General features: G+C 36.2%; 1 protein-coding gene across 1 annotated transcript in view; it reads right to left on the bottom strand.

The window, feature by feature from the left end:
* Positions 1–26,932, bottom strand: part of LOC113447846 (uncharacterized) — a 124,673-nt gene that overhangs the window by 86,896 nt on the left and 10,845 nt on the right. Inside the window, exons 11-19 of the mRNA XM_087917191.1 lie at positions 25,122–25,178; positions 23,635–23,778; positions 20,656–20,727; positions 19,269–19,412; positions 12,908–13,051; positions 9,581–9,652; positions 7,941–8,084; positions 6,483–6,554; positions 4,828–4,974 (exon numbers count right to left, since the gene is read on the bottom strand). Coding sequence (XP_087773317.1) covers positions 4,828–4,974; positions 6,483–6,554; positions 7,941–8,084; positions 9,581–9,652; positions 12,908–13,051; positions 19,269–19,412; positions 20,656–20,727; positions 23,635–23,778; positions 25,122–25,178 — 996 coding nt within the window. The remainder of the gene's footprint in view (positions 1–4,827; positions 4,975–6,482; positions 6,555–7,940; positions 8,085–9,580; positions 9,653–12,907; positions 13,052–19,268; positions 19,413–20,655; positions 20,728–23,634; positions 23,779–25,121; positions 25,179–26,932) is intronic.

Here is a 26,932-nt window from a genome sequence, read left to right as displayed (position 1 = left end):
ATGATCTGGTTTTCATCTTAGAAGACCCTTTAAAAACAGTATCAAAATTGATAGAAAAGATAGAGTCATATGGAAAGGTGGCTGGTTTGAAAATAAATAAAGATAAGACAAAGATCTTGACAAAGAATATGCTATTAAGACAAAAGGAGAACTGGCAGACCTATTGAAAATTCAGGTCACGAATAAGATCAAGTACTTGGGGATGTATTTGACAGCAAGATGTAGTACACTAAAAGAGAATAATTATATCAAACTTAAACAGCAGATAGCGCTAGATCTGGCAAAATGGGAACATTTACAACTGTCATTAATAGAGAGAATTTCAACAACCAAGATAAATATATTACCCAAAATTTTATATTTGTTTCAAACAATTCCAATTAGGCTTGAAAAAGATTACTTTGAAGATTTAAATAAAATTGTGTTGAAATATATATGGCAAGGTAAGAAAGCGAGAATAAAGTTAAAACTTTTGCAAGATGCTAGAATTAGAGGAGGATTTGGTTTGGGAGTTGTATTATCAAGCTACAAATCTGATGTGGGTTAAGGAATGGATAACACTAAGAAATATTAGATTGTTGACAGTAGAAGGACTTGATTTGTTGTTGGGGTGGCATGCTTTTTTATGGTATAAAGGAACTAAAACACAGGGGTATTTTAGAAGACATTATATATGGGAGTCTCTGTGGTTAAACTGGGAGAAGATTAAAAGACAATGTTATTTGAAAATTCCAGTCTGGCTATCGACTTTTGAAGCATTTTCGTATCCTATAATATACAAAAAGGAACAAACAGTTAGATATGGTGAAATATTGAATGAAAAGGGTGAAGTTAAATCTATGCAAAAACTAGAGGGACGAGGTATAAAGATGAATTGGTTTTCATATGTGCAAATACATTCAAGGTATGATAAAGATTCTAAAATGGATGGTTTCTATGATAAATTGACTGATTTAGATAAGATTTTGACAGGTACTGATGAAAGGTGATTAAATAATTCTATGGATATTTATTAGAAATTAAAATAGAAGAACAAGTTAAAGAAACTATGATTGCTTGGGGGAAGAATTTTGGATATGGGATTGATTTAGAGAAATGGCAAAAATTGTGGTCTCAAAATTATAAAATGACAATGTCAACAGCAAATAAAGAAAATTTGTATAAGATGTTTTACAGGTGGCATTTTCCCCCAACAAGAATAGCAAGAATGTTCAAGAATAAATCCGAAAAATGTTGGAAATGTCATCAGACACCTGGCTCATATTACCATATGTGGTGGACTTGTGCGGATGCTAAAAAATACTGGACTAAAATCCACGTGTGGTTGGAAAAAATGACAAAAAAACATATAGACTTGAAACCAGAGATATTTTACCTGACATATATAGTAAAGACTTGAAATATCTGATTGTAAATGTATTAACAGTGGCTAGGATTGTATTTGCCAAAAACTGGAAAAATGAGAAAACACCATCACAGGAGGAAATCATTAAGAAAATATTGGAATGTGCTGAAATGAGTAGATTGACATTTGAAATTAGAGAACAAGAGGATAAACAATTTTATAAAATTTGCGAGCTATTCTATCAATGGTTAGACAATAAAATACAGTAATGAAATATGTAGACTTTTAGAAAATAATAAATATATAAAGATGTACTTCTTTCTTATTATATCTACAAAATGATTTTAGGATAGATTTGGGATGATAATATGAACTGTTATAAAACAAACTAAGTAAATTATGATTATCTTATAAAACATGAATGAATAAAAGTATAGTCAAATTATTGATTAAGAATGATACTAAGGTAATTAATTTTTGATTGAAAATATGAGATTATATGCAATGTAATTGTAATTGAAGACTACGAAAACAATTTGTAAACCAACCAGCACACTGTGTGTATACATATGGAAGATGGCTTGATGTTTTTATGTTTTGTTTGTTTATGTTTGTTTTTAAAAACCAATAAAAACTTAAATAAAAAAAAAGACATTTGTTTTTCTGGATGGCTTTATAGTATTCCAAAACATTTAACACTATTCTTAGATTGTTCCTAATTTGTCTGTTGGGGAGAAATCCATTTTGGTCTTTATGCATATATTCATTCAAGATTCTTTTTAGTCTATTTGCTATAATAGTAGCAAATATTTTATAATCAGTATTTAACAAAGAAATTGGTCTATAGTTTTGTATGAGTCGAGGATCTGAATCTTCCTTCAGTATCAGCGAAATCAATGTCTCCCTCCGTGAATCTGGCATATTAGCTGCAAGTAAAACCTCATTATATATTTCCACCATGAGGGGTCCTATTTGTTCTCCTATTGCCTTGTAGAGTTCCCCTGGGATCCCATCAGGTCCTGGAGTTTTTTGTTTTTATTTTCTATTGCTGTTTTCAGTTCAGACCACATAATTTCTTTAATTAGCATTTCTTTCATCTCATCACCAATTACTTTGTCTTTTGTTACACCCAAATAATTTCTTATTGTAGTCCTTGTATTCTTGGATGCGTAGAAGGCCTTCAACAATTTAAATTGGCAATTCCTAATCCAATACATTTACAATATGAATCTAGGCACTAAATTTGAAAACATCGTAACCACAATTTATGCCTCACAAAAAGTGAGTATCATAATTAATGGAGAATATACACACTCAATAAAAATAGAGAAAGGAGTTAGGCAGGGATGTCCATTATCTCCCCTGCTCTTCATACTATTTTTGGAAACACTGCTTACACGAATTAGGCAGAACCCAGGAATAAAGGGGTTAAAGATTAAGAAAGAAGAATATAAATTGCAGTCATTCACAGATGATATGGTCTTTTTCATAGAGAACCCAACTGAAGTAGGTCAAGAATTGTTGAAAGAGTTAGATCAATTTGGGAAAGTCGCAAGACTCAAAATTAACAGGGAAAAAATGAAATTAATTACAAAAACAGAAAAACAGAAATCAGAATTGGAAAAGGCAATGGGATTACAGGTGGTAAAAAAAATTAAATATTTAGGAATATGACTGATGGCTCATTGTAAGACACTAATGGAAAATAACTATAACAAACTACTACAATAGGTTAAAAAAGACCTAGAGCTATGGATTAAATTGCAACTCTCCCTACTAGGGAGAATTGCCACTACTAAAATGACCATTCTTCCTAAATTTATTTATTTGTTCCAGACAATACAAATAAAAATACATAAAAACTACTTTATGGAACTCAATAGGATAATCACAAAATTTATTTGGCAAGGGAAAAAAACGAGAATAAATTTAAAAGCAATGCAAGATATGAAGAGCAGGTGGGGTATGGCACTCCCAAATTGGAAACTATACCACAGCACAGCCTCCTTATTATGGCTGAAAGAATGGGTAAATTTATCAAATAAAAGAATATTATTTCTAGAAGGCCATGATTTACAGAGGGGGTGGCATGCATTTTTATGGGACACGGGGAAAACCAAACAGAATTACTTCCACAGACATGTAATTAGAAGACTCTTTATTGGCTAATTGGAATAAAATAAATTAAAAACACTATCTAAAGATCCCAATTTGGATCTCAATGATGGAGGCGATGATACATCCAAACAATGTGGATCTTAACAAGATGATTAAATATAAAGACCTACTGGATGTACCAGGAACTTTAAAATCATGGCAACATCTCCAAGAACAAGGACTACGAATTGACCAGTGCACTTACTTCCAAATACAAAATAGATATAGACAGGATAAGGAAGCTTCTGGAATTTACAGTAAGCCACAACAATCAGATAAAATCTTACTAGGTTCAGACAAAAAAAACCAAACAAACCAAATTTTACAACTACTTATTAGAGATAGAACTAGAGGAGGAAGTAGTCAAAGGCAATATGATAACTTGGAGTAGAAATATAGGATGTAACATCACCTTAATAGAATGAGAAAAGGTCTGAATCAGGAATAATAAAATCACAAAATCAGCAACATATAAAGAAAATGCCTATAAAATGTTTTACAGATGACATCTCTCTCCTTCGAGATTAACGGAGATGTCTCCTAACATGAATCCGAATTGCTGGAAATGTAAAAAGAAACACGGAACATTCTACCATATGTGGTGGTCATGCATAGATGCCCAAAAATACTGGCAGAGAATCAAAAAATGGTTGGAGGAAATAATGGCTGAGCAGATTGAATTAAAACCAGAATTCTTCCTATTAGAGATATTCAATAGATAACTCCCCAAAAAAGCCAAATATATAATATTATACATACTGCAGCTAGATTAGCTTTTGCACAATATTGGAAACAAGCTGATATTCTAACAGAGGAAATTACTATTCAGAAAACAGTAAGCTGTACAGAAAAGGATAAATTGACTCTAGCACTTAAGGATAAAGAATCATCAGAATATTATAAGAGCTGGGAATGTTGGTATGATTTGATAGAACAAAGATAGATAATATAAATAGTAAACATTATTAAACCGTAAAGGAGGGAGTAACTATATACTTGCATTAAGATTTAATTGTAAATATGACACCAATAATAACATGCCTTTAATTCATATTTTTTGTTTTCTCTATTTTTCTATGTTGTGTATGTGTTTGTTCATTTATTTTAATTGTATATTCAATAAAATTTTTTTTTTTTTTTAAAGGGTCAATGAAATTCAATGTAGGCTGGACTTAGCTCTCTTGAGGGCACAAAAGGACTTAAGACGCACTTGTTCCCTTCCTTAGGCTCAGCCTGGTCATCTCTTACACAACTCCTATCTTTTTTCTACAGAACTATTACAATGTTAGGACAGCTACATCTCTCCTCATAGCTTCGCCACTTACCTGTTATGTTTGCTGACCTTAGTGCTTGGCCAATCACCTGGTTAGCCATGGGCAGGTCTATAGTTCTGAGAGTTTCTGTTTCAAGCTTCAGTCGTGCTGCTTGGTGTTCCTTAATCAACCTGAGAGCTAGGACGCAGTCAAGCACAGCTAGAGAGGCAAGGATCAGCAATGTTATTTATATCTATGCAGAAGGGCAAAAGTTCTCATTTTGAATGAGTATTGCAGCCCATAGGTTTTGATAAACCTAAAGGGAAATATGGATAATTCTGTTGGTTGAATGGAAGGGATTCTTCCCAAAGACTGAAATAACTTCAGGGAACTGTTCCAGGATTGCTTTCTAGCAGTGGGCTGGGCCATAGCACAAAATATATGGGTGGCAGTAGTGGGGTGAGAATCTATCCTTCTTCACACTATGTCCATGACATCCATAGACATCATTCATCAAAGTTAAAGCCATCCTTTAAATAGATGTATAGATTATATTCATTAAAGCCAAGCTATCTTTTGCTAACCGATGCATAGGAAACAAAATAGACCCGAGTGGTTCTAATATTAGACGAAACACATTGTTTTCTTTTCTAGAAACGGCATACTGTATTGCTCTAATTAAGGCATACAATTCTCTTTCTCTGTGTGTCCTCCGACTTCACCCGACCACCAAGCCTAGCAACTGGTGCTATTAAGTCCTTTCCTAATGATGCCTGGATGCTGCAAGAGTCCAGATGGGGGAAGAAGAAGTATTGGTTCAATCCTGGCAAGACTATGTGTTTTAAAGACCCTGGTTCTGGAGATTTTTCATCTAATTCTGTAGGGGTGCGCTCCCCCAATCAGATTTGGTGCACAGTTTGGATGTCCTCCTGCATGAAGGATAGCCATGGCCAGGGGAACATTTGTAGATGTTTTGGGTGCCAATTGTGCACACTAGGGAGGTCCTATTCAGGGTGACTCAGACCTTAAGTACTTCTCTTGTGGATTACTATAACGCACTCCACAAGGAGATGCCCCTGAAGAGCATTCAAAGACTGTGGTTGGTCCTGAATGCAGCTATTTTGGCATTTCTCATTATCAAAAATCACTGCTCTGCAAGCTGTGTTGGCTCCCAGCGGGCTTCCAGATGGTTATAGTCTATAAAACCTTCATGATATGCCAGGCTACTTGCAGCACTTTTCTCCCATTGTTTCTGCTGGCTTCACTAGAGCTACAGAAAGCATGCTTTAGGTTCCTTCTATCAATGTTTCTTGTGGGACCCTAGAGTCAGGTCTTCTTGGTGGCTGTGCCAATCCTATGGAACACCACCTCCCTGGAGATTTGGATTGTCCCAAGCCTTTTAGTCTTTTGTAAGGCATTGAAGAACTGGCTGTTTTCATAAGCATTTGAGTCAAGTTAGTTGAGTGTTGTGATTGTTGTTGTGTTTTTTTCTCCCTGTGAGTGGGATTATTGCATAATATCATTGCTTGTCTGGGATTATATGGTGTAAGAGTTTTGTTTTTAAATCCTTGTATGCCAGCTAAAGTCACTTTTGTGAGATCGGTGACTATATAAATCAATCAATAAAAGAGTGACTGACTGACTACTGATGTGGTAAAGTTGCATATAAACTTCCCAGAAAAGAGCTGACACCGAGCTACCCACATAACACATTCCTAAAACTTTACCAGTATAATTTTTAAATCGTCTAGTTTCATTCATAGCTGACATCAGTTCTTTAACATCCACGGTCTCACCAGCTATAAAGGAAAAAAAGGAAACCATTAAATGTTATCAGATCAACCAAATGAGCTATTAATATTGTTGCAACATAATGAACCATAGATAATAACATCACATAAAATGGCAGATTGTCTACCATACGTGTGAAAGTCAGGAAATCAGCTCAGAAATACAGGAAAGACAGAAGTTTAAAAATTTATTTTCACCAGAAATAGTTTAATAAAGGGATAGATATTTAATAGTTTAATAAAGGGATAGATAACCCATATTCCTTGGCCAGGAATTTCTAAGAAAGTGTAAATGATCAAATGAAACAAAGATGAAACTAGGTAGTTATAATCCGCCCTTCTCCCGCAAAAAAAACCCCACAGGGTGAGCCCTACAGTGCTTATGTGATGGCACTGGAAGTCTATTTCCAAATGGAAAATCTCAAACTTATTTGCTTATTTCCATTTCTATGCCATCAATTCCTCAGTATGCAAGTTTCAACAGCATCAAATGGTCATGTGAAGGGCAGAACAAACAAAATCAAAATTCCATAGAGAGAAAAGTTTCTCTTCAAAGTTTCTCTTCTCTCAAGTTTGTTGGTTGCTCATTACTTCTCAGAGGCTCTTGGGAGCAAGAGTAACACAATTTTGAACCACCAGACTTTCTCAAGATTATATCCTACAGATATCTTGGGTTTTGTTGCTATTTTTCCTTTGCTAGCTAGCACTGTAGCAATGTTGAATTTCTTTTAGCCTGTTGTAAATTTCTCGGGGTCAGGGCAAAGGCCAAAAGGCTTTTTAGGTTGGTGGACATGCTTGGAACCTGGAGAGGATGATGCAGATACTCTCCCCCAATTGATGGAGAGTGGTTTGTAATTCAGAAAAAGACCATTGTGGATATTCAGAAAAAGACAATGAGGAGAGGGAAAATGAGGAGATTTCTGCCTATCACCAGCATCTTTAGCACACTGTATACCCTTTGAACCCTGGTTAATTTACACTGGCTTTTCCCTCTAAGGAGATGTACCAGGTAATCTGGGTCTTTTTCTAGGCAAACTGAATCCAGTATTTTTATTTTTGAAGAATTCCCATAAATAAAAAGTGAGGGGTTTTTTTGTTTTATTTTTATTTCATAAAAAATAATTCTAGTGGTGAGTGCTTTTGCATTATTGTGTATTGGTGACACTATATGCAGGGTGACTTGGAATTCCAGTATTAAAGAAAGGCCCAAAATGTACATGAACTTCACCATGGCTATGTATAGTTGATCAAAACAGTTGATCCATAATTATTTTTCCATGTTTTCCAACAGCCACTTTTGAAAGAACAATTTCAACTCTAGTTCCCCTAATAGATCCCTGCCAGACTCCATGTCCACCAGATTCCCCCCAAACAGAGTGGGAACAAAATTCTCACCAGAATCTGACAAAGTCTCAGTGACCTGCATTAATTCTGACTTGGTTAAATGAATTCCAATATTATTGAAGGAGTTCTCCACTTCAGAAACATTCAACTCTGTTTCCTTGAATTGGTCAATGATCTCAATGATATAATTCAGAACTATGAAGAGGGCAGAGGGAGAAATAAGATTAGACTTCTAAAAAATACTTGCTTTTCTATAACTGGCTTACTGTATTTTTTCCTATGACATTGTCTTCAACACTGTATGTATTTTATACCCACTAAAATCCAACAATCCAACTGTAGTGAGCCAAAGAGATAATATTGGAAGAACTATACAGCAATAGGTTTGTAGCATGGGAAAATATTTAAAATAATTTTATTAGAGCTCTTCTTTAATTCCTCTAGTTATAAGAGGAAGGGAAAGAAAAACATATATAGGCTTCCAAGATTCTGTTACAATGATCTATATCAGTAAAATAGTTTCAGTCATTTTTGAGGAGACTGTTTTCTGACCTGGTCTATCTCAAAGGGCTGATAATAATCATCAGGATTTATGTAGCCAAACATGTATAAGTACATCACATAAGACATTGCTTTTGAAAATTATTTTCATAATCTGTCCTAGTTTACTTGTGTCTAACACATATCATTAAACCTTTCCTGGTTTATTTATGCTTAGAATGGTTCATTAAGACTCAACAGTCAAGAATCCCACTTCCAAATTTGGAAATAATCTTGCATTCTCTTGGGCATATTTCAAAGAAATCTATGCTTCAGATTCAAAAGCAAAATCTAATTTCAGATCCCATGCTGATAATAATCATGGAGTACAAGTTATGCAAAAGTCTCATCCAGGACCAGAGGTATAAGTGACCATCAGGCCTTATTCACCTTAAATTTTCAAGACTAATAGAGGCACAATTTGGAAGAAGATATGACATTTTCAGCAATTTCCAAAGAAGCAGTGGTCTTCATATTCATCAAACTTTCAGAAACAAGATCATGCAAGATAACTTTGTCAATAAACTCAGATGTTAAGAGTGACCACTAAATATGATAGCGTCCGATCACCATCATTTGACTTGTGTTCCTCATTAATGTCACTCAGAAACTGCACACTCGGTTGTATTGTCAGAAATATATTTTGAGCCATCATGTCAATGTAACTTTTAGCAGCAATGTTGATAGATCTTCTCCAAGATCTGTCCCAGCTTGGTCTTTTTCATTTTGCATGGTTGCCCCCCTCACTACCATAGTAGATTTCATCCATCTTACTAGTGGCCATTCTCTTCTTTTTCCCTCCACCTTTCCCTGAATTATAGTCTTCTTAAGAGAATTGGTAAAATCAGAAACCACTGTTCTTTAGGAAAGCAGTGAAAATCTGGCTTTCCCCCCAGATGTTGATGAAGCTGGCAAAGAGTGATTGGTGGGATAAATTATTATTATTAGAGCCTCAATAAAATTCATTGTCTCTTTAATATATTGTGTTTTTATTTTTTTTCACTATTCAATGTTGCCCTTCTGGGAAGCTATGTAAGTTAGTTTAATAAATAAAAGGGTGGATTGCACTGGTGATATAAGCCACTCAGTACTATTTTTCTCTTTTGCTATTTCTACCAAAGAAATATCCTGCCCTGTTTCAACTCACTCACCTTCAATGTCTGAAAAGCGTTTTAGTTTGAAAATCTTCTTTATGACTTGCCCAATATCAACTTTTCCTTCTCCTGGAAAATGAATACAGTTAATCAGCAGTTGCTTAAATCCCCGCCCCTTATACATGATGGGAGAATAATGGAATTCCCACAGTATTTGAATGGATTGTAAAAATGTCAGAACTGGCAAAACTGACCAAATTGGTCAGAGAACAAACAACAAAAACTTTGGAAAAATGAAAAACTTTATACTGATCTTTTCCTGAAAGAAGAAAAAAATGAATTGATATTTATGGATTGAAAATGAAGAAAATATCCAAAATATATAAGAGAGGAGGGGGACAATAAGAATGCAATTATCTATTTGAAAGAAGGTTGGAAGTCACTTATATGGTTCTTATTTTTTGCACTTTTCTGTTTTTCCTTTTTCCCCCTTTTTGGTTTGTCTTTTATGTCTGTTATGGAAATTCATACAATTATAAATAAACAGATATTTTCCTTTATATAGTCGGTTCATAGAAGGTTATCTTGTCTGTTTTTGTATGATCAGATCAACATTCAGTGGAATCTTCAAGTGAGAGTCAAGGTGGATTAATGCCAGACACAAAACACTAGGTCCACATGTGGAGATTCAGTTAAACTAATTTATTGCTAAAAGCCAATGTACAGGAATCTTCTCAACTAATGGTTGGCACTTGCTTAGAGTTAGATAAGGGCCAATTACTCTCAAGGTGAATTGGACTTAGTTCTCTTGTGGCTAAATAGGAACCCTAGGTTCATTTATCCTTTTCAACTGTCCCCAAGCTCTGCCATTCCTTTTCCTACAGTTAAGTAATAAAAACGTCATCTTGGCATTGTATTGTGAACTTTGCCTCTTTTCTATTCAGATTACAATGCCACATGCCTCCCAAAGGTATGCTTTTTTTTTTGCTACATTATCTTTTAAATTTATTTTTCACATTTCTATCCCACCACAATCCAACGACTCTTACCAGCCTAGGGGGACTATATAACAAAAACAGCAAACAACTCTGGACCACAGATTCTTGCCTACAGCCCTCAGATTTTCTGGTGATCCGCCATCCTAGTATTAACTAAGTCCAAACATCTAAAACTTTTCTATGACTCAGAAAGGGTCAATAATGCTAGTGTGTGTGTATGTGTGTGTGTATGTTCATGTATATGTATGTGCATATGTGTGTGTGTGTGTGTGTATGTATATATATATATATATATATATATATATATATATATATATATATATAGGTAGGTAGATCTTGGCATGTTCAGGTCTTTTCCCATGTAAGATTGCTCGCATCCTACATACCTGTACCCATGAAAATCTACGAAAACACACACACACACACACACACACACACACACACACACATATACATATATATGGTATTCAGCTTTGTTCAGGTATTTTCCCACATCATTATAGTTGTGCTTTTAAAGTTGTAGCAACGTTTTGGCAGAATCTCATCTGCCATCATCAGACTTCTGTATTGGGTTTATCTGTGAGTCAGACTTTCACAGCCATTTCAGTTTTAAATTTGGGGCTAGCCTACTGCTGTGCCAGAATGGTTTTTTCTTCATCCTGGTTGGTTGGGAGTCTTGGTCTGTGTTTATTGGTCTTGGCGTCTGCTGCGTTCTGCTTGATTGGTGTTTCTAATATCTTCTGTCTGTTTTGTGGCTTTTTTTGTGTCTTGATTGGCTGGCAACATTATGTTCCTGTATTGGAGGCTTTTAATGTAGCTTGGCTCCTAGTAAATGGACGGCTACCATTTATTAGGAAGCTAGGTTTTATCTGGATGCCTGGTTGGGGTGTGTTTGAGCTGGAGGTATCGGGGGGATCTATTTGTGCCCAGGTGTTTGCCTGGCTTGTGGTGTGGAGATTTTTTTGTTTGTGAGTGCAGGCTTCCAAATAATTGACAGTCTGGTGGGATCATCTTTTCTATTCATGCTTTCAGGTCTTTTTTCAATCTCTATGGCTTCTCTGATAATTCTGTAGCTGGGGTTTTCTATAGTGGCTAGGGTTTTGGTGCCACTGAAGTTGATGCTATGACCTGTTGCTTTCGTGTGTTGGACTAGTGAGGAAGTATGTTCCAGCTTTTTGACTGCATTTTTGTATTCATCCAGGCGGGTACTTATGCCTTCAAAACAGACAGAAAAATAGCAGCCATCCTTAGAAACCTCAAAGATAAAATTGACCTGGAAAACCAAGGCATATACAAAGTCCCCTGTGCATCATGCCCGGCCACATACATTGGACAGACCAACAGAAGAATAAGTACCCACCTGGATGAACACAAAAATGCAGTCAAGAAGCTGGAACACACTTCCTCACTAGTCCAACACATGGAAGCCACAGGTCATAGCATCAACTTCAATGGCACCAAAACCCCAGCCACTATAGAAAACCCCAGCCACAGAATCATCAGAGAAGCTATAGAGATTGAAAAAAGGCCAGAAAGCATGAATAGAAGAGATGATTCCACAAGACTGTCAATCATTTGGAAGCCTGCACTCACAAACAAAAAAATCTCCACACCACAAGCCAGGCAAACACCTGGGCACAGACAGATCCCCCCTGATACCTCCAGCTCAAACACACCCCAACCAGGCACCCAGATGAAACCTAGCTTCCTAACTAATGATAGCCGTCCATTTACCCGGAGCCAAGCTGCATTAAAGGCCTCCAATAAAGTAACACACTGTTTCCAGCCAATCAAGACACAAAAAGAGCCAAAAAACAGACAGAAGATATTAGAAACACTAATCAAGCAGAACACAGCAGACGCCAAGACCAATAAACACAGACCAAGACTCCCAACCAATCAGGGTGAAGAAAAAACCATTCTGGCACAGCAATAGGCTGCCCCAAATTTAAATCTGAAACCACTGTAAAAGTCTGACTCACAGATGAACACTATACAGAAGCCTGATGATGGCAGATGAGATTCTGCCGAAACGTTGCCACAACTTTAAAAGCACAACTACAATGACGTGGGAAAATACCCGAACAAAGCTGAATGCCATACATACAAGTACCCGCGAAAACTTAAGAAAACACACACACACACACACACACACACACATATATATTCTGAGGTTTTCGTGGGTATTTGTATGTGGATGTTTGGTTATTCGGGTTTTCCCTGCCTCTTTATAGAAAGCTATAGATATGTATATATCCATATAATCACCAACAGATACTTGAGTTACAGAAATCTTTACCTTAAAAGAGACACTTTCTGAAGAGATCAATTTCTTTTCCCTGGTAACACTAAGAGTCTGAGAAGAGTGCTTCCAAGCAGTACTTACTGTCAGCTGCAATCATCTGAATTAGATCCTCAAACTCCTGTGGGTACAAATAAATGCCCATATTCTGGAGGGTGGTTTTGAGGTCCTTCAGAGAAACTTTGTTCTCTTTAATATTGTTGATTGCTTGAATAGTATCTTTCAACACTGAGGGGTAAGAAAAGTCACATTTTTATCTACTGTTTTCTTTTGGATGAAACACTGCAACCTGAATTCTGTACTTAATCACCTTTCATATGAGTTGGAATACTTATATAATTCACCACATCCTGATTTGCATGCATAGCAAGTTGGTTTAGAATAAGGGAATTGATAGTACTGAATTTATTAGGAAGGAATGGACCCTTAGAAGACCCACCCCAAAATAATAACTAGTACGATAAGCAAGACAGGAAGAATACTGACATTTTTTTAAAAAATTTGGTGTTGGAGATCAGCTTCTTGAGATACAAACAAATGGATCATTAAACAAATAAACCCAGAATTTTCTCTTAAGGCATAAATGACCAAGTTCAAATTATCCCACTTTTGACACAGTATGTGAAGATTTAACTCTCTGGAGAAGACTCTAATGCTGGAAAAGATGGAAGGAAAGAGAACAAGAGGGCAGCCATACATGCACCATTGGAAGATTTGAAAAAACAGATTAGGGTTTATTTGGGGGAAAATCAGTCTATATGGTTACTAAGATTCAAGATAAGACAGGTTATCAGGTAAAAATTAGGGCTGATCTTCAGATATTAACCAAGACCAGTGTGGTGATTTTTCAAGGGCAGGAAAGTCTGGTGTTAGACTTCTACCAGCTCCTATTTCCCTCCTATACATTGAAAATAGTGTTTTTCAATTTGTGCTGAACAAATTGAATATAGATATAGATCTGTCATTTCACCATAGGCAAATATATCTACTCTAACTAGCTATGATGCACTATATGCCAACAACATTCATTCCCACTGATCATTGCCATCCATGGCCATTCTGTCCAGAGCTGCCAAACTAACTGTTTGGTTCTGAAGGGACCTTGATTGCTTTTTTGATATTTCTGAATTCAAGTCTAATGGAATTCAGCGGATTATTATTTTTTTTAAAAAAAACCTTTTTATTGGACTATTATTTTCTTTTTACAAGTTCAATGATGGAGACAGAAGTGGTACTTTCTTCTTCTTTCTTACAAGAAAAAAACAACAATGTGAAATTGCCCAGAATTTTGCAGGCTTCATTTTACATCCATAATGGTAGAAAGGGTTGTAAAAACTGGGATTTTCTTTCCTTTTTAAAGATTCCAGACCACTGTCAGATGTACCAAATGGTAAGGCACCAGATACAAGAGAGAGTCAACACAGATAGGCCCATATAATGGAAGCACATGTCCTTAAAGACAGAGAGAAAGGAAACCAATTATTACTTCTTTTCTAGGCATAATGGGAAAACTAATGAAAATAGAGGCATCTATCAGTTGAGAACCTTGATAAAAAAAACAGGACACAAAAACAGTACCATGTTCAAAGCCAGCTTCATTTCCAATAGGACTACACAAGAAAGTCAATTTGCTTCAAATTTCAATATGGAAAAACAAAATCTATTAAGTGAAGAGTTCAAGTCCCTCACTTTGTCAACCTAAGAGTGACAATTCCAGCTGAATCTGTTATGACCTGCCAGCGGCTGACGGAGTTGGCAGCGGAGTTGGACAGTAATGAGGATGTTGGGGAGGAACCTAAGCCAGTCTTGGAGACTGAGGAGGGTTCAGACGAGGGCTCTGCATCGGAGGCAGGGATGGGGCCAGGCAGTCTGGCAGTCATCAGCTGCCTTCAGACTCAGACAGCAGTGATACGGGGGAGCTTATGAAACCGGTTCCCAGTCTGTGCATGTGCAGGGCTACCAGAAGACAAGAACAATTGAGAAAGCAGGGTCGACTCAGTAGTAAGGCCACACCTCGGAGATGATTGGCCCCATGAGACATAAAAGAAAAGTGAATGGGATGTGAGCTTTTGCAGGAAGCAATTAGTTTGTCTGGTCAATTCAAGCTTTGAAAAGTTCTGTTTGACTCTATGTTAAATTTGGCCTTGCCCTGCAATTGGCAATTAGTTTTCTGGCATCATTCCAAGTGTGATAATATGGGTGTTTATAAACATTCCCCTGAAAGACTGTTTGTGAAGCCTTGAAGTCTGTGAATGAACGTAATTCACAGTCATTGAAATAAAAGAGGCTTTGCCGGAACTAAGATTGTGTTCTATGCTTTCTAAGGGAGCCTAGGTCAGAACAGAATCTGATTTTGGAAATTCTCTTTAGAGTACTGCATTAAATAAATCTGCATGAGACACTTTTGTGCATATCTACCAGATATGACATTTTAATAAAGAACAGATTGCAGGCAGATGAAGGTAGAGACAGAGCATGTCTAACTTTTGTGAATGTATGTGTGATTGGAATATATCGGAAACCATCAGACTAGAGAGGCAGGAGGAGCACTTCCATGGGATGAAGGGAGTTTCAAGTAAAGGAAGAGACTGAGAAGTGGAAAATGTCTCAGCTCCATCCACATCAGACATACAAGACATGAGAGGAGGAGATCAGAAGATTCCTGAAGCTGGGTCTGTTTGCCAGTTAACTGGAGCAGATGATTTATAGGACACCTGATATGCTTGTGGGAAATTGTCAGAAGAGGGTAGTGACATAGCTATGGTTCATTCTCACTGCCCACAACCTATTTTCTGCTGGGAATTTGGGAGGATGAGCTCTGAAGGGAAGGGCGATACAATGAAATGTGTGGCTGACCTTGGGAAATGAGGGGAAGAGGTGCTCTCTGAGAAACAAACAGACAAGAAAAGCAGGTCCTCCCAGTGGCTTAGCAGTCAAAAAAAGAAACCTAGGACGATCCACCATACTGGATCAAGCAATTAAAAGAGATGGTGGGAAATTTGTACTTTTAAGACTTGCAAAATCGAATACAAAATAAACTGATTCTGATTAATAGGATCTTGCAGGTACCAAAATGAAAACTGGGGTTTTTTGCCTTTCTTGTTTGATTATTTCTTAGGTAGCATCTCTCTCCCCACCACCCCCTCTTATTTGAAACACACTCTCAATATAGATCTGTCTTACCCTGGGACTCCTTTCCCTTAAGTACTCAAATAGGCAAGGGATTTAATTAAGATTATCCTGCAAGCCAGTTAATGCATCTTTCCATACACTGACACACTCCTTCCCCAAATAAAAGTTATCCTCTTTTCAAGATAAGTTGCATTGTTAACACATCCATCTTACAATAAGTTGCATCTTGTCTATTACTCTTCATGCATGTGCATTACAATAACTGATAAGAATAAGATCCTCAAAAGAAAAACTTGGAGATATTGCAGGAAGGCAATATCGGTATCCACTCTTTTGGGCTTCTAACTTCTTAATCACCAATTTTTATCCCTGCCTTACTAGGAATTAGTTTAATGAACAACCTGCCTGCCATTCATGAAACAGGAAAAAAATGAAGTATTTCTTGCAGTTCCCTTATCTTAGGCCAAACATTGATAAATTTGTATTCATTATATTTGTCCAGTGGAAAAACATTTTCCCACTGAGGGTCAGCAGCAACAGAAAATTATGTGTATGTATATATCAAAAGTAGATATTAAAAAACTTGAGAAGGCTAAAATATATCCTGTCCTCCATGACAGAGTAGCAATAACCTTTTACCCCAGCAAATCCATAACTTCAAGAAGACTTGGGAATGGTTGTTAAGATGACAAGAGGTGGCTTCAGAAAACTTTCATACATATGCAGAAAAACTGGACCTCTTTTCATTCCATATTGTTTGAGAAATCAACATTGCTAGTAAAATGGCTTGATATTTTATGACTGATGACTTTCTGGCTGTTATTAATTACATTTGTGTACTTTTTAACAAGCTTAGATGCAAAGGACATCAACAACTAGATATGGAATTAGTATGCAATCATACAAGGACAAAGCAAATTATACTGTATATCTGAAGAAATCTCTTTATATATTCTATTTATATTATATATTACTGAGATATATCTTTCTCACATCTAAATATTAAAGGATTCAGTACAAATACAGAATTGATATTCCTTAAATGAATGAGTAATATTATTTTCAGCTGTTGGCATCAACTTCAATTTGGGGTAATTAATAGAATATCCTGCTAGTTTGCTAAATATCATTTATATCAATACTGGAATAGTAGTGTGAGGTTTGGAAATATATAGAAGAATATCAGAAAACGATCACCTGCAAACAGAACCACTTAATGTTCAACTAAATTACATATTATTCTATAAATCTTCCCATGTTGTCTAATAATACAAGCCAAGGGTTCCATGCAAACATTAAAAGCAAGACTGAAGTAGACATTTGTCTAATTCCACTAAATAACGAGGAAGTAGTAGAAAATATGTCACTCACCATTAGTTTAGATGTGGGAAACTCATAACATTTTGATCTGTTTTATGAATTTTAAATTAAATCTAAACTTATTTAATACAGCAAATATGTACTGCCTGTATGTTTTTTTCAAAGGGTTTTTCAGTGTCTAACAAGGTTACAAATTGGTCTTCATTTTTATACAAGGCTGTTACATCTACAATTAACCTATTGTCGGTTGTTTGTCTAGTTTTTACAAACCCTTTTCGATCATTTTTTAATAATAGTACTTGCTGTACACATTTGCTATCACTGCTCCTAAGAGCTTTGTATCAACATTAGTCTGTAAAATTGGATCATAATTAATTAGCACATTGGATATGATCTTTATCTGATTTTTGTATAACTGCATTATAAGCTTGATTAAATACCTCTGGGGATGTTCCCCGATCAAGTATCATCGTATAATTGCAGGGCACACACACAACGTAAGGGCCACACATTGTAAGAAATTTATTAAAATGATTGTGTAGGAAGGCTGAAGGCCTCAGCTAACATCTTCATCCCTCTCTTTCTCAAAGATCAGTCTAACTTACCCACAGTTCTTATATATTGGGGTTCGCGGGGATTTCAATAGGTCTTTCTCATCTGTCCTTTCCTGCAAGGCCAAAGAGTAAAGTAGATGATGAATTGATGGACAGTAGACAGATGATACCTCCATAAATAGATAGGGCATATCTTTGAAAATAAAGGGCAAGGAGAAGGGAGGCCAATGGAAGAAATATAGGCCTTCTATAGTGGAGATCTCTAATATTTAATTTAGGAGAAAAAACTTTCCTTGGACCATAATGAAAGAGGATACTTTGCCAATGTAGTAGATTGTCCATGCAGTAATAAACCAGACAAATCAGAAAGCCAATGAATGTTTCTTTGTGGCATTTTTCAGTGTCTGCAGATTTTAGAAGGGCACCACACACCAAAGAAAAATCTTTATCATATTAATCTCCGCGAGCACTACTAGATTTTTTCCCTCCAACATCCTAAAAACTAAATATTTGGGTATGATTAGCCTGCTTAAGCTTAAGTATTTTGATGGGCTTTGTTGTCTTTTACTATAAGGAATCATGGGAAGAGAAGTGAATGGGAGAACAGGAACTGATTTAGTATTTTTACCATGGCAGTTGATTCTTGGAAATAAGAACTGATATTGAGCACACAATGTTGTAGAAAAGTTGGTAGTGCAAGAAAACCATACATTCATTGGGCTTTGGTTTTACCTATAAAAAGGACTACCCTTCAGGAAGGAAGAAGCTCCCAACACGTGAACTTTTGAAGCATTTATCCCCCCCAAAAAATAATAATATGGGGAAAATACCCAGTCCCACACTCTACATTTTTAACAATGTAACATAAAAGCCGTAATCATTATTATTAAGAATGAGTTGAGGGCTTCTTGCTTGGGATGCCAACATTTGGGATTATAGAAGCACTATATCATTGTCACCTCAGAATCTTGTATAGAACAAAAGTTCTTTGTTACAGATAGTCTTTGTTTAGTGACTGCCCCATTTAATATCTGTACAAAGTTTACAATGGTAGTAAAAAAATAACTTCATGATCAATCCTTGCACTGACAATTGTCACAGTGTCCCTGTAGTCATATAATTAAAATTTGAACATTTTGCAACCATGGGATATTTAAGACCATTGCCGTGTCCCAAAATCATGTGGTCGCCATTTTGTGCACTTCATAGTCTGTTTCCAACAAACAAAAACAAACAGAGAAGCCAGCAATAAAATCACACATGAGGTCTCGCTTAATGAGCATGGCAGAAGTGATACCATTGCAATCATATGATGTCCTGCTGAATTATCTTAGTGATGGAGTTGCCAGTCCCAACTATGGTAGTAAAGCTAGGACTATCTGTACAATGTCTGCTAGGTTCTAGTGACATGGATGAAAAATACTTTATTTTGTACTAACCGTCAATAGCAACCTGTTTTAGGGCTTCTTCTAATTCATTTTCATGCAGCTGGATACCCATATTTCTAATAAAGAAAGGAAGATCATGCAGAACCATCTTGTCTTCTTCTATCTTGTCAAGGGCTTGAATGGTACGTTTCAAAACTGCAAAATTGCAAACATGTCCAATTCTTGTCATTAAATGCTATTTATGCTGCCACCAAAGATGCAGAATGAAAATTGAAGAGGACACGAACAATTAATAAAAAACAAAACTTTCAGTTTTGCTCACTAAGAGTCAGAGGAACAATTTTTTTTTGGTGAGGCAAGTCATTTTGCAGTTTAGGTTGTCCCAGATCTATCAAGATGTACAATTCAGTTGCTACATTCTGTCTTAGTTGAAATGTGAGTTTCCAGGTCAGCCGTTTCTCATCCTAAGAAAATATTAATTTTTTTCCCTTCTCTGAAGGAGGATCCTTTGTAGAAATTCCACTCTGATAGTGGCACCCTACACTGAAGGTAGAATATGGGGTAAGAGAAAAGACCCCACTGCTGTGCTGTCTGTCCCTGAGCTTTTCAGTCCTTATTTAATTCTTACTAATTTGACTGTTTTATATTTATCTTTTTTTCATTTTGTAAGTCACCCAGAACTGTTTCAACAGTGGGGTGGCATTTAAATTTAATAAATAAATACGCAAATTTCTGCAAACATTCTCTTTTTTTTCATTTTTGGCAGCTGCTACTATCGCCTACCTCCATGCCTGCTTTGGAGTGAGGGTACAAAAATATACCTTTAAAAATTAATCTGCTAAAAAAAACCATGAGAGACAAAGAGAGGAAATGGCTGTTACTAATGACAATTGCCATTGAGAAATTGTTGAAAAATCTCCCAGTAGAAATGTGGGTTAAAACATTGTGCCCTAACAATTTGTGGAATTTTAAGAGTCCTTTCAATAAGTGAGAAGTTTTGCATTTTCTTGATGCTTGATCTAAAAATACCTATTTTCCCTGGAAATTCTTTTCTTTTCTCAGGTTAGAATTCTAATGTGATGGGAAATTCTAACTCTTGGAGCTGAAACATATAACTCTTCATTTTTAAGATCAAGAGCATTTAAATTATTTGATGACAAGTCAGTGTGGATTGAAAAAGTCAAGAGGCTTGCAACTGTTCACTTATCGCTCCTCATCTTTATGGGTGTCACATGGAGTACTTAAAAAGAGGCAAGTTTTCAATCACATGGTCATAGCCACTGTCTTGACTTTTGTGACCCTGCCTTGTGGATGCACCGTAGCAGGATAAAACTCTACCTGGCTTTCTTTTGGGTTTAAGCTAATATAAACATTGAGACTGAAATGAAAATCTACCATATCCCTTCCCGGCTTGAAAACAGTATTTTGGTTTACTCACTTGCAAATTCACTTAAGAAATACATTTTCTCCATTAAGGATATGAAGCTGTTGAAATTTACTGTCCCGTCTTCTGCAATGGCAATATGAAAACATGTTACAAGTATTCATTTACTTGGATTTATACATAATACAGTGGATCCTTTAGAGAAGGTTGAAGCAAATGTGGGCCTTCAAGAGGTTATTAGATTCTAAACTGTATCAATCTAAGCCAATATGGAAACAAGTCATAAACTTTGGGAACTGCAGTCCAATGTTATTTGGAGAAGTACAATTTCCTAATTCTATATTGTTCAAGGGTATCCATAGTCACATGCAAAAGTTTACGTCCACCCTCCATCCTGAAAAATTATATGCATTAATGAATCTAGAAATAAACTGATATAGCCTCTACATGGTACAATGTTAAGTACAACATTGTTGTGCAAATTTGACTGCACCTTACCCTATAAGAGCAGTTGTTTACTGAGTCAAAATAAGAAAAGAATGTTCACCTTCCTGCTTAATATTTATAACAACTCCTTTTGTAGAAATGATAGCTTCCAAGTAATTTTCTGTAGTTCTTCTATTCTTTCTTTCGATTGTTTCCCACTCTTCCTTGTGGAACTTTTCTAGCTAAGAAATATTTCTATGTCTCCATGCATGATCATATTTGAGGTCTCCCTATATCTCCATAATATGCAATTTTGGGAACTGAAAAGATCCTACATAAACCATTATTTTTTTTCCTGTATTTCATGATTGATTTGGACAAATCATTGTTTTGCTGAAATACCCAGTTTCTTTCTACCTTCAGCTTCTTCAGCAACAGTAAACGTTAGCTTCTAGGATATGTTGATATTTGTTGAATCCATTATTATTTTTATGCCTGTATAATATTGGTTGTAGTACTGGCTCTTGACACCTCCAAAGTGTGATAAAGCCACTTTATATTTTACAGTTGTCAAGATATTCCTTTTCTGCAAATACTTCACCCTTATTTCTCCAAATACATCTTGTGCAATTGTGGTCAAATGGTTCGGTTTTGCTTCATGGTTTGAAAAACATCTTGTCTCAAAACATTTTGAGCTTATCAAGTTTTTCTTTTCCATACCTTATACAATGGTTTTTGCAATCAGGTTGGCAAAAAAGTTTCCTTCTAATAACTGTCTGATGCACATTATTATCATATATAGCAATATTATATAGCAATATTATATTATGAAGCTATGGATATCCCCTCAGTATCACATACATTTTTCAGTGAGTCATTTGCAATGAACTTTGGGCCCTGCTTCGCAGATATGACAGTGTGGAGATGAAATTCTAGCAAAAATTTTATTGGTCATTCAGATGGAACATTTTCATCGATCGTTTCTTGTTACTTCAATTTCTTAACATTATGATGATGATTATTATTGCTAGCTGGAAGTTTGTAGATAATTTTTTAAGCTTTATTCTTATTTCAAATGAAGTGTGCATTATCTTTATTATCAAATGCTCAGAAATTGCCATGGTAATTGGAAATAGATCGAACAATAATCACAGACTAAAACAATAGATTGAATAGAGCACTGATTTTTCTGTGGAATGGCTTCAACTGCCTAAATATAGGCCTATTTGGGATGTGTGTGTCATATTTACACCTTTGCAGCAGGGGTGGGATTCAACCGGGGTTACTACTGGTTCAGTGAGAGTGCATTTTGCGTGTGTGCTCTTGCTTCACGGGCGCATGCTCTTGACGTGCACTGTGTATGCGTGTATAGCATTTGCAAAAAACCATCTGTACCACCCGGACAGCTAATAAGTGCTGCGCATGAGTGCGCAGCATTTGAACATCCTCTTCTTTTCTGCTTTTTCAACCTCAGCTGTGCTGCACAAAGCAGCTGAGGTTGAAAAAGCAGGAAATAAAGGACAGCAAGAGCCGGGACAGGCGGGTGGGTCAAACAGATGACCAAAAGGTCATCGCAGCAAACCGGTTCAGTGTCTGCTGCTCTTCCAAGGTACTGGTTCTATAGAACTGGGCCAAACCGGTAGCATCCCACCCCTACTTTGTAGTAAAAAAGGTAGTACTGAATTAACTGGTTATTATGGTATGGTATGGTTCCAATGCTAGAAGAGTAGCTTCTTTAGTTAAAAATACAGCCATTTTTACAAATTCACACAAAAGCCACGATTATTCCTGCTTCCATAGATTGAACATAATATGTCAGAAACTTCAAAGAAGCCACTTGTTGAAATTTGTCTAACTGAACATCTTTCTCAATAAATCTGGTTAAAGAATCCATGTTTAATTTCCTGTCAATAAATGTGATAGTAAAGCAGTAATAACTGGATCTCTATTGGAGTAGCCACCAATGCTGACAAAAACTTATTAATTCTTCCACAAAATAGAAAAAAATGTATAATTAAGATGTACTGGAATTTTGGCTAGAATAATTTTGGACCTGATGGTTCCATTTCACTGCAATCTTAGTAGATTTATCCAATACTTCACATGGTATAACTTGTAATTTATTCAGTTTCTGGGTGGAAAAGTGAACTAAGTAATTAAAGGTCAATTAAGGACTCCAGAGCATAGAAAAGAACTGTTTACAACATTATTATTAGAATTGGATGCGCATGTAGATACAATGCGTACAATGAAAAATCATGTTGATCAGCACAAACACACAGTATAAAACAAAAAGATCCAGGTTATGTGATTTAACAGTTGGATAGTGGCAAATAAAACATGAGAACTTGGTTTATCTTTTATGGAAAGTACTGTAGTACTGTTCAATAATAAGCATAAGGGTTTGCTTGTAGGTCTTGGGCTCTGTTCCTGGCATCTCAATATCTTTGGTTGGTTAGGTGAGGATCATCAGTTTGATATGGTATAAGGCTTCTGGTGGTACTCTTGGGCTTGATCAGAATAAAAGCTAGATAGAAGCACAATCATAAACCTGGTCCATCAACCCACTGGCTAAGATGTAAACCCAAAAGAATCGAAGAGACTAACCTGCCACATCTGCATTCTGCAGCATTTCCTGGAATTCTGTGTCACTCATGCCGATTCCCAGTTTGTTCAGGGTGGAGCACAGATCATGACTTTTGATGCTATCTTCCAGAAGCATTTGGATGACATCAAACATATTCTGTAAGGCTGAAAAAACATGCTAGTTTGGGGCAAAATACATGTTATATAGAGATGTGTGCTGAAACAATTTGAAGTTTCTGATGTTAACTCTTGTTTCTCATGCTAACTCTTTTATATTGATACTTTCTGTATCTATAGTTGGAAGCAATTGACTATGATGTCATTGTTGCTAACTATTCTTATTCTTGCTTCTTAAATTACAGCAAAAACCTAGTGCACTAAAAAGAAGCAGATTAGACATTCCTCTTCAATTAATATCATCTAGTGGGTTTTGCCCTTTAAATTTAAAAGCAAGAGAACACGTCAACTTCTTTCAGGCTGCCACAATCAGTGCTTCATGGGCTATTAGGATGATAAGGCAAAAAGTCATATGGTCTTATTTTTTTTCAGTAGCAGCTGATTTTTATACAATCTACTAAACTTAGGTCAATACAGGAACATAAGTAGCAAAGACTCATTGGAAACAATGACCTTCATGCATTAAATTCAAAAATCAGAAATTGATGGCTTTTTCTAGTCCTCTCTCCCAATGTCTGTTCATAGGCCATGATGACAATCTCCAGGACAATTATGGACGCAGATATCTTTATGACTTGCTCCTATCACTTCATATAAAGCAAAAGTAGAATTTACATTTTGAATATGTTTTACTCAGCTGATTCTGAATGTGGCCAACTTTTTTTTCTCTGATTGAAAAAATACCCTTCAATTTATATACATGCGTTAAGGGCAGCATTTCCCAGCTTTGGCAATCTTAGCATGTGTGGACTTCATGCTAGCTGGGGAATTCTGGGAATTGAAATCCTATATCTCAAGGTTGCCAAGGGTGGAAAACACTAGTTTTTTTTTTTTTTTTAAAGTATGCTAAAAACTAACTAAGCAAGATACTTTAAACAAGCCAGATTGTTGTTTGGCATGGCAGCCAGTATCGAATCCAAATGTTAGACATCTTTTTGTTCTCTGGCTCATGGTTTGAAAGTAGGAAATTACAGTTTAGAAACCCCCCTTTCCTTCCTCTTTGACAATCTTTCCAATAACCAATACTGTATCTGACATGAAAGAAAAAGCTTCATTCCTAAATGTATGTTTGGCCTCTGGTTCATCCCACTAGGAAGCTGGTTTCAGTGTTGCTTCCTTAGTCTTCCTCTTAAGCATCCTAAAAGCTGGTCATTTGCCCCAAGCGTATCAAGAGGGCCAATCCTGTCATGATATGAAGAGTCCAGCAAAGTACTGTGGACAAGTTTGCACCTTCTATGTGAGATAAGCAGCATTCCACACAACAGATGCCCATTTTGCTGTCATCCATAGTGACTGCTTACCATCAGAATGCTTGGTCATGTCCTACTCACTGTCATTAAAAGGCAGTGAGGCTGATGATAAAGGATCGTGTGGCTCCAGTTCAATCCCTTCACAGGAAAAAAATCAAACAAAAAGTCTGCAGAATTGCTATCTAAAGAGCTTTCCTATCTGGGCTTTCTTAAATGACTCCCTAGAAACCTGGGAAAGTACAAATAGTCCTCAACTTACAACCATTCGTTTAGTGACAATTTGGAGTTACAACAGCACTGAGAAAAGTGAGTTAAGTGACTTACGATCATTTTTCATGCCTACGACCATTGTAGCATCCTGTGGTCGCTTGATTAAAATTTGGATGGCAGCTGCCTCATATTTATGACAGTTGCAGCATCCTGTGGGCATGCAATCACCTTTTGCAAACTTCTGAGAAGCTAAGTCAACGAGGAAGCCAGATTCACTTAACAATCATATAACTAATTTAAGAACTGCAGTGATTCACTTAATAACTATGGCAAGAAAAGTTGTAAAGTAGGGAAAAGTTCAGCCAACAACTGTCTCATTTAGCAACTATGGCCATAAGTTGAGGACTACCTATATCAGAGGGCAATTAACAAGACAAGAATATAGCACAGTATGAAATCAATTAGCTAGGATGAGGCAGATAAATTCTGTTAAAATTCTTTGGAACTTTAAAAGGGTTTTGCTCATGTCTTCATGGGTTAGGTTATTCTAAGGAAGCTTTTGCCAATGTACTACTCTCAGATTTGTTTTGGATTTTATGACTGGAAATGTTGGATGTTGCAGTCCCAAAATATCTGAAAGGTACAAGTTGAGGAAGATTGTTTTAGATTGCATCTACTTTATTGGCCTTCACAATGGATATCCATGTAGAATGTAGTCATGATAGATAATCAAAAACATACAGTAGTTTGCACAGTCTGACCAGTTCAAGGTTGACTCAGTCCTCCATTCTTCTGAAGTGGTAAAATGAGGACCCAGATTGTTGGAGGCAATATGCTGACTCTGTAAACTGCTTATAGAGGGATGTAAAGCACTGTAAAGTGGTATATAAGTCTAAGTGCTATTTGCTATTGCTAAATCTCAATGCTTATCCAACAAGACAATAATTAGATTTTCCTAATATTCAGAATAGTATGGAACATACCAACACCATTGATCTTTTAGTTTGATAAAACAAATAGATGGAATGAACTGATTATCCACATGAATAATCTAATACCATTATTCTGTAGTCCTCCACATCTTATGAGTAAAACTATCCAGGGTCTGGTCCTACCTAACATTTGGGAATGATTGCTCAAAGGAGGAAATACATAAATCATCCTGCATAAGGCTTCTCATTGAAAAGCCTGAATATCAGGATAAGAAAGTAAAAGACAAAAATGGAATATTGATTCATGGAGATTTCTGAAGAATTATAAGGGCTGTAGTTCAATACATTTGAAGCTCATATAGAATATTATATAGGGTAGACCAGAGTAAAAAGCAAGTTGATATATGCAACATAGTCAGGAAGAACCAATGAGCTGTCAAGGTTAAAGCAGTGCAAAATCCTGGTAGATAATAGCTCTACAATCTTAAATAGGTATCCATAAGAAACTCTAACTTCAGCTGACACTGATATTATTGAAATGGATGGAAACTGAACAAGGAGAGATTCAACCTGGAAATAAGGAGAAATTTTCTGACAGTGGGAGCAATCAGTCAATGGAACAGCTTGCCTTCAGAAGTTGTGGGAGCTTCATCACTGGAAACTTTCAAGAAAAGACTGGACTTCCATCTGTCAAAAATGACTTATTAACCACATTTCAATGATCCAAAACATGGAAGCTCAAGTGTATAT

This window comes from Pseudonaja textilis, chromosome Z (genome assembly GCF_049901715.1).
Source record: "Pseudonaja textilis isolate UNSWEBS1 chromosome Z, rPseTex1.2, whole genome shotgun sequence".
Lineage (NCBI taxonomy): Eukaryota > Metazoa > Chordata > Lepidosauria > Squamata > Elapidae > Pseudonaja > Pseudonaja textilis.
Note: the sequence above shows the minus strand (reverse complement) of the source record. Positions and strands in the feature narration are given on the sequence as shown.